This window comes from Cydia splendana, chromosome 12 (genome assembly GCF_910591565.1).
Source record: "Cydia splendana chromosome 12, ilCydSple1.2, whole genome shotgun sequence".
Taxonomy (NCBI): Eukaryota; Metazoa; Arthropoda; class Insecta; order Lepidoptera; family Tortricidae; genus Cydia; species Cydia splendana.
In genome coordinates this window covers 3,993,600-4,010,305 of record NC_085971.1, presented here as the reverse complement: position 1 = coordinate 4,010,305, position 16,706 = coordinate 3,993,600, and the positions used below count along the sequence as shown (strand labels likewise).

The window sequence follows — 16,706 nt, the reverse complement described above, 5'->3', positions numbered from 1 at the left end:
ATTTTTTGGCAATTTTTTTAAAACTACTCTATATTACCGATGACGCGCGCTGCGCCAGCTCAGTGCCGCGGCAGAGCTTGTAGAGGCAGGACGTGTGTCGGTCGGCTCCGCACATTTTCAACGGCGACGACGAGGTTTTTTATCATTGTGTGCGGCGGGCGCCGTGTAAAACGCTATACTGTGTGCGTGTAAACCGCAACGAGAGACTTTGATCCTAGCACTGTTTTTATAGTATTATAATTTATAATGGTACAGTTTAATAAACTACCGGACAGGATTAAAAATATTTGAAACGACCTGACATTCTATATGTATTTATTTGACTCAAGATAGTAGGTACTCAGGGTCTGATGATGGAGCCGGAAGGTGGTCACCGGTACCAATCAACCATGCAACTAAACCACTTCGTGTTTAGGCTCGTTTTATTCGTCTCAACAAGATCTTTGACTTAAGATAGTACTCAGGGTCTGATGATGGAGCCGGAAGGTGGTCACCGGTACCAATCAACCATGCAACTAAACCACTTCGTGTTTGGGCTCGTTTGATTCGTCTCAACAAGATCTTTGGCACAAGATAATACTCAGGGTCTGATGATGGAGCCGGAAGGTGGTCACCGGTACCAATCAACCATGCAACTAAACCACTTCGTGTTTAGGCTCGTTTGATTCGTCTCAACAAGATCTTTGACACAAGATAGTACTCAGGGTCTGATGATGGAGCCGGCAGGTGGTCACCGGTACCAATCAACCATGCCACTAAACCACTTCGTGTTTAGGCTAGTTTTATTCGTTTCTATAAGATCTTTGACACAAGATAGTACTCAGGGTCTGATGTTGGAGCCGGAAGGTGGTCACCGGTACCAATCAACCATGCAACTAAACCACTTCGTGTTTAGGCTCGTTTGATTCGTCTCAACAAGACCTTGGACACAAGTTAGTACTCAGGGTCTGATGATGGAGCTGGACTGTGGCCACGGGTACCAGTCTACCATGTAACTGAACCACTTCGTGTTTGGGCTCGTTTGATTTGTCTCAACAAGACCTTGGACACAAGATAGTACTCAGGATCTGATGATGGAGCTGGAAGGTGGCCACGGGTACCAGTCTACCATGTAACTGAACCACTTCGTGTTTGGGCTCGTTTGATTTGTCGCAACAAGATCTTTGACACAAGGTAGTACTGAGGGTCTGATGATGGATCCGGAAGGTGGTCACCGGTACCAATCAACCATGCCACTAAACCACTTCGTGTTTGGCTTCGTTCGATTCGTCGCAACAAGATCTTTGACACAAGTTAGTACTCAGGGTCTGATGATGGAGCTGGACTGTGGCCACGGGTACCAGTCTACCATGTAACTGAACCACTTCGTGTTTGGGCTCGTTTGATTCGTCGCAATAAGATGTTTGACACAAGATACTACTCAGGGTCTGATGATGGAGCTGATGATGATAGACAGGTACCCGTCGCCACCTTCGCGCTCCATCATCAGACCCTGAGTACTACCTTGTGTCAAAGATCTTGTTGAGATGAATAAAACGTGCCTAAACACGAAGTGGTTTAGTTGCATGGTTGATTGGTACCGGTGACCACCTTCCGGCTCCAACATCAGACCCTGAGTACTATCTTGTGTCAAAGATCTTGTTGAAACGAATAAAACGAGCCTAAACACGAAGTGGTTTAGTTGCATGGTTGATTGGTACCGGTGACCACCTTCCAGCTCCATCATCAGACTCTGAGTATCACCTAGTGTCAAAGATCTTGTTGAGACGAATCAAACGAGCCCAAACACGAAGTTGTTTAGTTACATGATAGACTGGTACCCGTGGCCACCTTCCAGCTCCATCATCAGACCCTGTGTATCTTCAGTGTCAAAGATCTTGTTGAGACGAATCAAACGAGCCTAATCATGTTACTACATGGTTGATTGGTATCCGTGACCACCTTAATCATCATCAGATCCTCAGTACCAGTTCGTTTTTAAACCCTCGTTGATACAAACTTTACAACCTATAGGTACCAAATGCAATGACGAAACATGTAAACAAGCGAGTAGGTACCTATAATTTCTTTCGAGTAATATACCTTCATAAGTACGAGTATGGGGCTATTCATAAATTACGTCGTTTCAAATGGGAGGAGTGGGGGGGGGGGGTCTGGACATCGGATGATGGTAACATGACGTAGGAGGAAACAGATTGATCCGAAGCTTGATTTTTGGATGATTTGAGGGGTGGGGGGGGTCAAAAATCGTCAAAAATAGATGACGTAATTTATGAACAGCCCCTATGTACATTTGCACTGCATTTAGTATTTTCGTACTTACCAAATAACAGTTTTAGAACTTTAAAAGTTAAGTACAGTTAGTGTTGTTATGGTTGATTTCAATATGCTTCGCGAAGGATCAAGAATGTTTAATCCATCATTGTAGTGCGAGTGTGGTAGAAGGGATCGGCATACTGAGCTCGCACGGCCTGCCGCAACGCGTAAAATACCTAAACTCGCTCAACGCCGAAATGTAATAGCGCTCTTAACCGAGTTTTACAGGTCGACAGATATCCGGTTCCAAAATTAGATGATTTATTTAGTGGATTGAGTAATAATAAATATTTCACTAAACTAGATTTATCTCAGGCGTACAACCAGTTGGTTTTAGACGAAGATTCGCGGGCTTACACGGTTATTAACACCCATCGCGGACTTTTCAAATATAATCGCCTTGTTTTTGGTTTAGCGTCAAGTCCGGGTATTTTCCAGAAGTTTATGGTCAATTTATTAAGGGACATTCCGGACGTTGTGGTATTTTTTGATGATATATTGATAAAGAGTAGGGACTTGGATAGTCATGTCAAGGCTATTAAACAGGTTTTTACGATATTACAAGCTAGTGGGTTAAAATTGAAAAAGAAAAAGTGTGATTTCTTATCAAGGCAGGTAGAATATTTAGGGTTCATTGTTGATGAAAACGGCGTGAGAGTTAACCCTGATAAAATTAAACCAATAGTGAATATGCCGCATCCCACTAACACCACAGAACTAAAATCATTTTTAGGAATGGTCAACTTTTATGGCAAATTCGTAAAGAATTTGTCAGGGTATCTTGGCCCCTTATATGAGTTGCTCAAAAAGGGTAGGCATTTTACATGGGGTAAAATACAGAACGATGCTTTTGAGTACGTCAAAAAGTTGCTGTGTAGCACGGAAGTGCTAGCGCACTACGACATGACACGCACCACGGTGGTGACTTGTGACGCATCCGCGCGCGGCCTGGGAGCCATACTGGCTCAGAGGCTGCCCGGGGGGGAGGAGCGCGTCGTCGCGTACGCATCGCGCGCTCTCACCGAGCATGAAAAACATTATAGTCAGATTCATAAAGAGGCACTTTCCATTATTTACGCAGTGGATAAATTTCATCAGTACTTATACGGAAGGAAATTTATTTTTCATCACACTTGCTCGGAAAAGATGTATTTACACGTAGGGCTTGCGGGCGGGAAATTGAATTTTTCGCCCTAGGGCGGAAAAAATCTTTTCCGAGCAAGTGTGATGAAAAACACTTATTTACACGTAGGGCTTGCGGGCGGAAAAGATTTTTTCCGCCCTAGGGCGGAAAAGTGTTTTATACAGAAGTTTGTTTTTATTAATTCTCCTTTTTTTCCTTACAAGTGTGATGAAAAACATTGTGTGTGCCACGGGCGGTAAAGAAATTCCGAACTCGTGAACATTTTAAGCCCTCGCTTCGCGTCGGGCTTAAAATTGACACTCGTTCGTAATTTCTTATTTCCCGCCCTTAATACACAATGTACTATTGCGCACTGACCACAAACCTCTGGTGAGCATTTTTGGGCCTAACACCGGCGTACCTGTGACGGCAGCGAGTAGGTTACAAAGGTGGGCAATTAAATTATCAGCGTACGATTTTATCATTGAGTATGTACGTACGGATAAAAATACGGCCGATGTTCTATCTCGATTAATTAAAACTCATAGGGAGGAAACGGTCGCTGAAGAGGGGGAACTGCCCGAGCAGACATATTTGCATTTTGCAACGGAGTCGTTGCTTTTAGATTATAAGGTCTTAAAACGAGAAACTAGCAAGGACCCTATTTTAAGTCGTGTGTTAGCTTATTTGTCCGACGGCTGGCCGTCAGACATAGAAATTAATGAACTTAAACCGTATTTTAATAGGCGGGATGAATTATATTGCGAGCTTGGATGTATTCTATGGGGTCGTCGCGTCGTAATTCCAGCATCCTGCAGGGAACGGGTTATACGCGAATTACACGAGGCGCACATGGGGATAGTAAAAACAAAGGCATTAGCTAGGAGTTATGTGTGGTGGCCGGGGGTAGACGAGGCTGTCGAAGCGCGGTGTCGTGCGTGCGCGGTGTGCGCCAGCGTGGCCGACGCACCGGCCGGACACGTGCCGTGCGCGTGGCCGTGGCCGGACCGTCCTTGGGCGAGACTTCATATCGACTTTATGTCAATTACGGGTCTGACTTATATGATCACCGTGGACGCCTGCTCGAAATGGATAGAAGCCGCGAAAATGAAAACCACCACCGCGCAGTCAGTAGTGGCGGTATTACGTGATATGTGGGCACGGTTTGGGCTTCCAAAGCAATTAGTTAGTGATAACGGGCCGCCATTTACTAGTTCTGAATTCGGAGAATTTCTAAAGCGAAATGGTATCGAGCACATCTTTTCGTCCCCATACCATCCAGCTTCCAACGGAGCCGCCGAAAATGCCGTAAAAATTTGTAAACGAGTCATTAAAAAGGCTCAAAAACAGAAAGTCGACGTCGATGTAGCATTGAACAGGTTTTTGTTAACTTATAGGAATACGGAACATTACACGACTGGTGAGAGCCCAGCAAAAATTTTACAAGGTCGTAACTTGCGTATGCGGCTCGATCAAATGAAACCGGAGCGCGCGGCGCGTGTCGGTGAGCACCAGGCGCAGGCGGAGTCGCGGGCGCGCGGCTCGCGGCGCCAGCTGAGCCCGGGGGAGCCGGTGTGGTATCGCGACTACCGTTCTAACGATAAATGGCTCGCGGGACAGGTTTCTGAGAAATTAGGCAGTACAGACTACACAATAAAATCTAATGTTGGAACCGGAATACATAGACATATCGACCAGTTAAGACGTAGGGTGTCCGAAGTAACTGCAAATGTACGTGCATCGCCTGAACTCGCTAAACGTCGTTCCAGTAGCTCGTTTGTGTTGCCTGAGGAGGTGCCTGAGCCGGAGCTAGATAGCGGTGAGGGCTCGATGTCGCCGCGCCTGGGGCCGTCAACCGGCTCGGCGGCGCAATCGCCGGTAGCTCCGGGGCCGGCCGAGCCGACCCGGGCCGGGGTGCCAAAGAACAGTGTTCATGCTAAGGGTGCAGCAGGGAATGTAGAAATCGCAGAAGCACCATTACCTAATGTACCAACTGTCGTGCAATCGAAAAGAGTTGTGAAACCTCCCGTTAGATTCGGTTTTGATGACTACTTTTGACGTACCTATAAGACTACCTAAGTTAAATTAGCTTTGTATAACTTTTTCATAAATTAAGAACTTAAAAAAAGAAATAGTTGTTATTGTAACTTACCTATACTACTGCACTGAGACAAAAAACTAACAAAAACACATTTAGAATTACAAAAATAAAACTTAATCCGGGGACAAGGAGAGTCAACTAATAGGAACAAATTGACTTTTGCAATTTCCATTTAGTAGGAAATACAACTTCTATATTTGTAATTTGAAGTATGCTAGAGTAATTTCAGAAATTTGGTTTTGTTATTCCGAGAGGTGCTTTAGCAATATCGGAGGTGATGACGTCATGGGTGAAAACTAACCGTTTTGTAATTCTAAGCGTGCTTTAGCAATATCGGAGACGATGACGTCATAGGTTTTACTAAACTGTACTGCGATTCCAAGCTAGCTGTTGTTATTCTAGAGATAATGACGTCACAGGCAAAAACTAAACTGTTTGCAATTCCTCCGCCCCTAGCAAACGGGCGCCGCGAGAGCATGTCGCGCGCGTGGTAGCTACCCGTCTCTATTTCTGTCTGTATGAATAAAAAAGCATTTGGTAGTATATCTCTGTACTAAAGAGGCACTATAAAAGCCTGTCGAGATATTCTACCCATTCCTTTCTAATTCATACAGTTAGAAAGAGACTAGTAGTTATTACGCGCGCAACATGCTCTCGCGGCGCACCTGTGCTAGGGAGGTTGGAATTGCAAACAGTTTAGATTTACCTATGATGTCATTATCACTAGAATAACAACAGCTAGCTCGAAGTTGCAGAACAATATATTCCTGTAGACCCCAACTACACAGTAGGTCGCGGGTTAATATGTCCATGGCCCACAATATATCCTAAATTTATTATTTAACTTAAGTATGTTTTAAACAAAGAAGACACGAGACACGCCCGCCCGACATCCGACACAATACTAACTCTAACCAAATGAACGTAGCAAGTAGTAAATTTTACTAAAATCACTAACATTCGTTTCGCTGTGTTGGTATTACAAAACTCGTTTAGTGATTGGTAACACAATGAACATAAACACAACAAGTCTATCTACTAAATACCAGTAAACTTTGTAATGTCGCTATAGTAACAACTGAATTGTTATTTTAAATGGGGTAATGTTATTCCCGCGAACTCGTTTGTTAGATATTACAAAACTATGTAAGTGAGACATTTACTAAAATCATAACTTGAAATCACAGATGCTTTTTTCCAAAAATCACAAACTTTACTAGTAAAAATCGGAGAATTTTAGTAGTAATAAAAATGGATTGTAACAAATACTGAATTTTGTTTAATGCTCCATTTACTAAAGTCTGTTTGCTGAAATTAGATTTAGTATTACTGAGCTGTTTGTAGAAATAAATAAATTTTACAGAAATAGTGAAACTTCCATGATTACTACTAAAACTTCATTTTTTTCCCCCAGTACAGAACTGTTTATTAATTCCTGGTGATGATTTTTCTCTCAGTGTGTGCTACTTATGTTGCCTATACTGCTTATATTCTTATATACTTACATAAATATGTTACCTATAGTTGCTAAGATGTCATATGTTTTTTTGGTTGTAACCAGAGTAAGTGAACTAATTTCCACATGATCGAGCCTTGTGTAGTTGAAACAAGGTTCAGTTTTGTGTAACCGGAGTGGAAGTTAATTCACGATTGTCTTATTCGTGATTACATATATTTAAGTAGTTAAGTTATCTACCATATGTTGTAGGAGTGTAGGGCTAGTAATAAAGGTGGAGGTGTTGTATATGTAGGGTACATTAATAATAACCCATATGTGGGTAGCTAGGGATCTTTGTCTCGGAATAAATGGTGCACGTTGAATACGTCTTTTATTTGTCACCCCCCCACCCCTCCATTTTTATATTAGCGGGCGCCATTCTCAAAATGAATGTAGCCTATGTTACTACCACAATTCTGACGAATTCAACCACACCTCATATGTCAAAAATGGCGCCGGCTAAATAAAAAAATGGAGGGGGGTATTGTGTTTTTTTTCTTACTATAGCAATATGGGTACCAAATGAAAGCTAAAGCTAGTGAAAAGACCATTTCAAAAATATATGTAAACAGTTGGGTTTTTTGTTTGTTTTAATAATAGTTGCAGTTTAATGTAACAGATAATTATAGGTACTTTTTCAACTTGATGTACTTTTCTTATTTTTTGATATATCTGGTTAATTATTTTTTAACGTTATATAGAGAATACTCACAGTCATTTGGTATGTATTTTAGACTAATCCATTCAGCCATTTTCAATTTAGAGCACTTGAAAGTCAACAGTGGAATGTGAAATTTTTGAACGTTTTCTTATAATTTGTTAGACCAAGTATTGAAAATGTTACAGTATGTTATATATTTGTGATCTACTCACAAAGCCCTTTCATTTGGTATCCCACATGGTATGTTTAAAAGAAACAAAATAAAAAGTTTGTACTGCAGACTTTATGACGCCACAGCAACTACCCCCACCACTTTCGCGCTTGTCATCTCATATATTTGTGTTCAGGGTATTACACTGAATGCATCAATACCATATTCACCCATATCCGAGACGACATTAACGAAACCTAACCTAAAACCTGAAATTACGGCCCGCTAATAGGTTAAAGAGTTTTGGACTATAATTCTTCTTCTTTCTCGCGTTATCCCGGCATTGTGCCACGGCTCATGGGAGCCTGGGATCCGCTTAGCAACTAATCCCGAAAATTGGCGTAGGCACTAGTTCTTACGAAAGCGACTGCCATCTGACCTTCCAACACAGAGGGTAAACTAGGTCTTATTGGGATTAGTCCGGTTTCCTCACGATGTTTTCCTTCACCGAAAAGCAACTGGTAAATTATCAAATGATATTTCGTATATATAACTTCCGAAAAACTCATTGGTACGAGCCGCGGTTTGAACCCGCGACCTCCGGATTGAAAGTCGCACGCTCTTACCGCTAGGCCACCAGCGCTTCCAGTTTTGGACAACAATTGAATACTTAAAATATTACTTTCGTTTGTACATGTGTTTTCCTTACGAATATTAATTTTAATAAGGATAATCACCCCGCAATCCCTCCGGACTCCATGTGGTTGGCGAGCGTGACGTCATCACTCCACACATCGAACTGCCACTTGCGCAGGCCCAGCACGCCGCACAGCACGTTGCCGGTGTGTATGCCGATGCGCATGTCTACGTTGAAACCGGTCGCTTCGCGGACGAATCTGTCGAAAAAAAAATCACTTTAGGCCCTTTTCTGTCAGTTTGGGGTGCGATATACATACAGTATTATTAGTTATAGGTGCGGTTGTGGGGGAGTAGACCACATTCTTACATGTCCCTTCGCTTCCTTACCGCTAAATCTGGAACGATCCAATGAAGTGCAGATCACGCTTGCATTAATCCTGGTTTTACTTACTACTTTCTTTGTAGCATGCCGCACAACTAAGCTTTATTGAGATTAGTCTGGCTTAAACTCTTGCATTTGTTCTGCGAGGCTTATTTTCCTTAAATCCTTTTCTCTCCTACCTTTTTCTCCTTAAATCCTTTTCCTCTGTGATTACTTGATTAAAGTGATTCACCTGCCGTATCTGGCAAAGTTGATGACCTGCTTGTCACAATTTCAACACAATGGCCTGACAAAATCTGCACTGCCTTTAACACCAAGTTTTTCGCCGCTTTCTATAACTCCAAAGACCTGAATAAATGGCAGCAACATACCTAATAGCGTCGATCATCTGTAGACCCATGTTGACACAGTTGTATGCGTGGTTGGGACGGGACACAGGCAGGCCAGACACGCAGTAGTAACAATCTCCCAGGATCTTGATGCGCATGCACTGGTTTTCCTGTAAACGAACGGTAAATTCTAGAAATGATGTCACAAAAGTCCAAAAATTTAGAGGATATTGAACCTGTGCTGTTCAGTCAATTCAAAGTTGATCACTACGCAAACATAAGCTAATGGGGATGTACTCTTGTTTTGCCGACAAACTTTTCATCGAATATTATTTCATCGAAACGTTAGTACTAGTAATATTGTTTGGCGTTATTTTGTTTCACATACTATTTATTTAAATTTTTCTTACTGCATAGAAATACTATTCAACGAATATTACTTGATCGATAATTCGTTTCAAATTATTTTAATTGGCACAACTACATTGCAATTCATTTGTTCGACGTATTACTTAAATAATTTTTTATATGTCTTACTACACATTTATACATTTTTTTGTTGTAAGAATTTTAGATTTAGGTTAGGATAGAACTGCGACCCCACACAGAAACGAACGGCTATCAAAGTCGGTTTAGGTTAGGTTAGAACTGCGACTCCACACAGAAACGAACGGCTTTCAAAGTAGGTTTAGGTTAGGTTAGAACTGCGACCCCACACAGAAACGAACGGCTTTTAAAGTAGGTTTAGGTTAGGTTAGAATTGCGACCCCACACAGAAATGAACGGCTTTCAAAGTAGGTATAGGTTAGGTTATAACTGCGACCCCACACAGAAACAAACGGCTTTCAAAGTAGGTTTAGGTTAGGTTAGAACTGCGATCCCGCACAGAAACGAACGGCTTTCAAAGTAGGTTTAGGTTAGGTTAGAACTGCGACCCCACACAGAAACAAACGGCTTTCAAAGTAGGTTTAGGTTAGGTTAGAACTGCGATCCCACACAGAAACGAACGGCTTTCAAAGTAGGTTTAGGTTAGGTTAGAACTGCGACCCCACACAGAAACAAACGGCTTTCAAAGTAGGTTTAGGTTAGGTTAGAACTGCGATCCCACACAGAAACAAACGGCTTTCAAAGTAGGTTTAGGTTAGGTTAGAACTGCGACCCCACACAGAAACGAACGGCTTTCAAAGTAGTTTAGGTTAGGTTAGAACTGCGACCCTACACAGAAATGAACGGCTTAGTAAGTAAAATTATTGTTACCAACCTATTTATAATTTGCCCAAAATGAAAATGGCAGCCTTATAAAATTATATCTTCAAAATTAGAGCACATAGCTGTAATCGCGCAGAGTGAGCTGGCTGACGTGATTGCGTTTAGTTTCGATAACGAAATATTACAAATTGAAATAATTTTACGCGGAATAAGTTTTATTAAATACAATCCACAATTAAATAAGAAAACCCGTAAAGAAATACCACGATATAAACTGTATACAAAATAACTCAAGTACCAATTCAAAGTCCCCGATTTAAATTTACTAGTATCGATTCTTCGACGCAATAACTTGTCGATGAAATGAAAATAGTTACTTGAAACGTTGTCTTCGAAATAACATTCGATGAAATGTCTGTCGGCAATTCAAGGGTAAACCGCTAATGGGACATACATCTCTTGTCTCAGAAAACTTGTCCCGACAAAGGAGTTACGTATTTTATTTATTATATGAAATAACAAATAATCAGTTCATCAATCTAGCCTTTACCCGAATACTGCGGCTTGCGGTAGCGGCCTCTTCATTTTTGCGGTCATGCCCGAATATTCTGGGACTTAATTAATGAGAAATTATTGTATGAAGAACATAAAGTTAGATAGCATGCGAGATATTTCTAGTTACAAATATTATCTCTACGTCGTTATTAACATTATATAAAATAATAAAATACCTTTTTATTTCCACATTACATAGAGTAAGTACATTTAAAAGAACTAAGTACTTTTAATTTAATCTAATGTGGATCCCTTTTGGGTAAAAGTTATTAACATTATTACATATTTATTGCGATTAGGTAATTATAGAATTAAAGTACGTTTGGGAACATTTAATATGTAAAGGCTAATCGTGAATGAAAATCATTATAAATCGCTGAAATCATGTTATTAAATCGTGCTTTAATAAGGTACACATTTCGTCCTGGGAGCTCGACGTAAAGCATATATGGTTTGGACCAAATTTACCCAATCCTCCCGAGTATCAATAACGATTGCGGACAAATACTACAAGAAAATTTACGGTTTGCGAACAAGATGTTATTACACAAAAAAAACGTACTATGTACACCGCAATTACACATGATTTGTAAAGCGATTGGCGTCAAAAATATAATACAAGACCCTTCTTGTACGTCGGGGGTTAAAAATTGCATTTAATGATATGATCAAAATCTGGCCACGACAGATATATCAAACAGCATCGTATTAAACAGATAGTGCATCGCCTGAATCCTAATGCACAATTGCTCACTAGTTTCAAGTAATTGAAAGCTAAGAGGCAGTCAATTAAAACTGATGGCAGTGGACGCCGTGCCTAATGGAGTTCAAAGGGAGATGAAAGGCTTTGAACTTCGCTAATAGATGAAGTGATAAAGACAGATTGTGTTTTATTAATGGAACAGTCTGTTTTTGATAAATCTGTGGGTTAAACTTTTATTTAAAATATTTAGGAAGATAATTAATAAAAATATTAAGAGTCTCGATAAATAGTTGTGATAAAATTCAAAATTCTCTTATGCCAAATCTAATATGCCAAGTCTTCAATTTTGCACATGACTGTGTACATAATTCCAAAGACCTGAATAAATAATTGTGTGAAGGACTTTATAGGTATACTTATTTTTCTAAACAATATATGTTTAATGTCTCGTTACGTACGTCCCACTGCTGGACTTTATGTCACAAAAAGCTTTAGGTTTTAGTCGCTACGTTAGTCCAATGCGGCTTATGGGCTTATCATTATCCCCTGTTAACGATGGGTGTTTTTCCTTACTAAATACCTCAAAACTTAACTTAATACTTTCTCGGCTTAATCGCCAGACCTAGATGCATTTTAACATCTTATTTTGACAGAAACCAACCCAACTAAGCTAAATGCAGAGAATGTTCCGAACAGTACATAAATCGCAACTTTACGCCCGTTTCCAGATTGCATGTCATACAGAGCTTTCATATTTTATACCCCAAGAGATATAAATGGGATCTTGGAATACCGAGCGAGAACGTAGTACATACCATCACTTATCCGTACCAAAAAAGTTCATTTTCAGTTCATCGGAAACCGATTGAAGCGGACTCGTTTGTACACTGCTTAATTTGCAATTGCAATGAAAATTCATTGGCTAAATAAACTAAAGGGTAAACGTCAGTTCTTTTTGGAAGCAATCCAATTGATGCTTTATCGCATACACAATAGGGTTTCAATTAAATTGATTGTAAAAGAATATCCTATAAACCAACATCGTTCTTTTGTTTTCAGTGCAAAATGGCATCCGATGCAAACGTATTTAACAATGGCTCGCGTATATTGGCGCGATTTAATTTAAATGATGTAGTCTAGAAACTATAGGTAGGTACCTACTTGTTTTGTTTTACAATGGGGCAAAGTTGTTGTTTAAATCCTCGTGCTAATTTATATTGATACCAGGGCAAGCGAAAGATTCCAAAACTGAATTGGAATTTAAAGTGGAATATTTAGCGTTTCGAGGGTCTCAAGGCACAAAAGTTAAAGAAACTTTGCTACTAAGTGAAACACAAAAAATTTCACCACACCGAGTCGAGGAAATACTACGTAGCAGTCACCTATTATTATGATGGCGTAATAAGTAAGCAAGTTAACCTGTTAAATCGGATCAAAGTTTACGGTTCAATAAATAAATAATTAAACGCCACAGCATGAAATAGTTGATGCACACAAATACTAAGGTACCTAGCTAATAGAGTGATTGGCTTAATTTAGTGTGTTTGATTTGACTATTTAAGTTTGAATATTTATTTTTAATGGGGTTGGCAACTGTCAAAGGTTTGCCTAGATGGCGCCATCATAGCTTGCCCCTTTTTCTATGAGATTTGGCTTAAAGAGCTGGCATCCAGGGTATTAAAAAAACAAAAATTTGACACAATTCTAGGGATTGACGGGGCAAGCTATGATGGCGCCATCTGCTAAAAACTTCCACCGGCCAACCCCATTGGAAGTTATGATGTTTTTATATTTTCTGTATGCATGTGATTAGATTAAAGATTTTTCAAACACAATGCATATTGTTATTATTGCACAATGAATGAATTGTATTTGATTTATTTCACAATCTGTATTTTTACATTACAGCCTGTAATAACCTCAAAATAAACTCAAAATATAAATAATCCTCCAATCAATTGGAGTAAATTAAACCTGCCGCTGTACGAGTATAAAAGGGTAGGTATTGGGTCCATATTGCCAAATCAAGTGGAAATTGGCAATAAATAAAGTTATTTATTGGATCACACCGCGCTTTGGAGCGATAACGGTGATTTGTGGTCGTATTGTGGTAGAAAATACCCACAAAATCACCTCATCACAATAAAGAGCTGAATATTTCTAGCGAAACTTATGTACAGTCACCAGCAATAATATGTTACACAATGAAGGCCGCAAAAATATGTGACGCGCACTTATTGTACTACGAATAAGATCGTGTCAGATATTTTTGCGGCCTTCTTTGTGTAACATATTATTACTGGTGACAGTGGTGACTGTACGAAATATCATTTGATATTTACCACTAGCTTTTCGGTGAAGGAAAACATCGTGAGGAAACCTGCATACATCTGCGAATAAATTCAAAGGTGTACGTGAAGTCCCCAATCCGCATTGGGCTAGCGTGGGGACTATAGCCCAAGCCCACTCCCGCTTTATGAATGGTTATCTGAAATAAATAATTTAAATAGTAGTTAAGTTTTTACTTAACTAAACGTTACAATAATACCAACAGCTTTTATTGATAAAAAATCCCTGACGAGATTATCCCTCGAAGCATTGACTAGTAATATATTTAAAACGTCCTCGATCGACCGCACAAACTATCAACGCCAACCGTGTCAGAGTGATGGATGGATGGCTGTGGGATGAACTAACGCGAATAACTATTGAAAAGCTTTCATGTTTTAAAATCATGTAAATAGTATACTTATGTATGTATGTCGATCTGTAGGTACCTACCAAAGTATCAAGTAATTTTAAGTATCAAATATATTCTTTGCGCAAGGTATTTATAATGTTTAAGCCGATAAATAATTTCTATTCTATTTCTATTCTAGCTTGTTATCCTCGTCCTTACGTAAAAAATAACATTGAGTATATCTATTCATTTTCGCATCGTTTTTATTTTTATATAAAATATTTCAAACTATAGTTATTTACGATACAAGTGCGGAAAAGAGGAAATTCGAAACGAGTGGCGATAAATTAAAACACGACCGAAGGGAGTGTTTTAAATCGACACGAGTTGCGAATTACCTATTCGCACGTGTATCGTACAACGTTTTACAGTACATATGGCCCTTTAAACTTTTGACATCGCACGAAAAGTGCTATTTTACGCACTAGTGCGGGAAAATAGGACCATATGTACTGTAAATTACTATTACAGTACATATATATGGACTTTCCCGCACTAGTGCGGGAAACAGCACTTTCCGTGCATATGTCGTAAGTTTAAAGGGCCATATGTACTATAAAACGTTTTTGATACACGTGCGAATAAGTAATTTCGAATTTTCTCTTTTCCGCATTTGTATCGTAAATAACTATTACGTAATCTAAAGTAGGTAAAAAAAAACAACAATTATTTTGATTCAGGATCAACATGTCATTTAGAATTCCAAATTGCCTTCTGAAAAAAAAAGTAGGTACGAAGTTTGTTAAAGGCCAACCACTAAAGGGTTTTGTTTAAAACTGAAAAGTCACTTAGTGTCAAAGGCAAGAAAGTTTTTGATTGATGGATCACACACCGTAGACACTTGATCTGGACTTGATCTCCTAAACAGTAAAGCAACGTACAGTATAGGTACATACCTAAGATAGCAATTTTAAAAGTCACATGAATCCGCCAACGAAAAGTCGCTTCCATACAATCGAAGTTACGCTCTTTCAGTAAGTCATTTTAAAACAGCATGCTGAAATAACTTGCCATTCACATTTAAATAACATATGTATTATTTAATGTATCTACGTCTGGTAGAGTCTGTGCGGAAAGAGAAGAGTCGTGGAATGTATGGGGCCTAATACATTCCACGACTCTTCTCGTTCCGAACAGACTCTATTAGTTTTTGTTGCTAAAAATTTATACAAATATAGAGCGTACAAATTATATCTAAAACGTTTTCTCGCTCTATTTTCTTTGTTTTACAATTCCTAGCAACGGAAATTAGTACCAAACAAAGATATAAGTAATATAGGATGAGTCGATCATGGTAGACCGGGTCGTGCCCGGGCCGGAGCGTCCGACTTGTCATTTTCTATGACGGCTGACCGGAGATCACGTGGTGCTTTCCATAGAAAACGAAGCGCCGGAAGCTCCGGCCCGGCGCCGGCCCGGTCTAGCGTGAGTCATCCTTAAGATAGGTACTTGAATGTCAGCGGCCTGGGCCTGGACGTGGGTTTTTCACGGTTATACGCTTTCCCACTTAGAACGTTTGGCTTCTTAAGCGAGTTTTACTGTAACTAAAACAATTGCAAAGCAAATCCGAGGTCAAATAAGCGTACTAAGTAGTTTAACTACTTTAAGAGAATCATTATGAAAGCTTTCAACCCGCTAACGATTTCTTTCAGACATTGTTTGTTTCGTTCGTTAGAATCTTAACGCAACTCGCCAGTTGTTTCAAGTTTACAATTTGATATTTTATCAACTGCTTTAAACCAGAGACAATTATATGATGAAGACTGATATTCTTCAAACAAAATCCCGTCTCCGACAATTTTTGTATCTGGTGCTACTTAAGGCAGAGTTACACCATCGCCGACCACAATTGATGAACTGAATTATAATAAATATAATGTAACCCAGCCGTTATTATCCCCTAGAGAGTTTTCAAATATAAGTATAAATTTTGTAGGTAGATGTAGTCGAACTAAGCTAATATAGGTACCTAGTGTATATTTTATAGTGACATTAACTCACTTGTTACTCCAAACTGTGTGCAGAGTTAACTTAGATGGACTATATTATTGGCAATCAGTAAGTGCTCTGAGCTTTATTATTAAGGTGTAGTGTACGCGAACAAAGTGCCAAACAAAATTGCAACTAGGGAATGCAATCTCGATATCGCAACTTCGAGATCTCGCGAGATCTCACACGGTTTTTCGAGATTCAATCTCGTTGACAGAAAATCTCAATTTTTACAATCTTGGTCGAGATCTCGATTGACATTTTCAAGATCTCGAACGAGATTGAAAGAGTGATCCGTGTGAATTACTTT

The 16,706-nt window shown here is 39.7% G+C and overlaps 1 protein-coding gene across 3 annotated transcripts in view; it reads right to left on the bottom strand.

Annotated features, from left to right (window-relative positions):
- Positions 1-16,706, bottom strand: part of LOC134795289 (adenylate cyclase type 2) — a 288,583-nt gene that overhangs the window by 34,678 nt on the left and 237,199 nt on the right. For all 3 annotated transcript variants that reach the window (XM_063767091.1, XM_063767092.1, XM_063767093.1), the window contains 2 exons: positions 9,243-9,370; positions 8,588-8,746 (listed from right to left, as the gene is read on the bottom strand). In XM_063767091.1, coding sequence (XP_063623161.1) covers positions 8,588-8,746; positions 9,243-9,370 — 287 coding nt within the window. The remainder of the gene's footprint in view (positions 1-8,587; positions 8,747-9,242; positions 9,371-16,706) is intronic.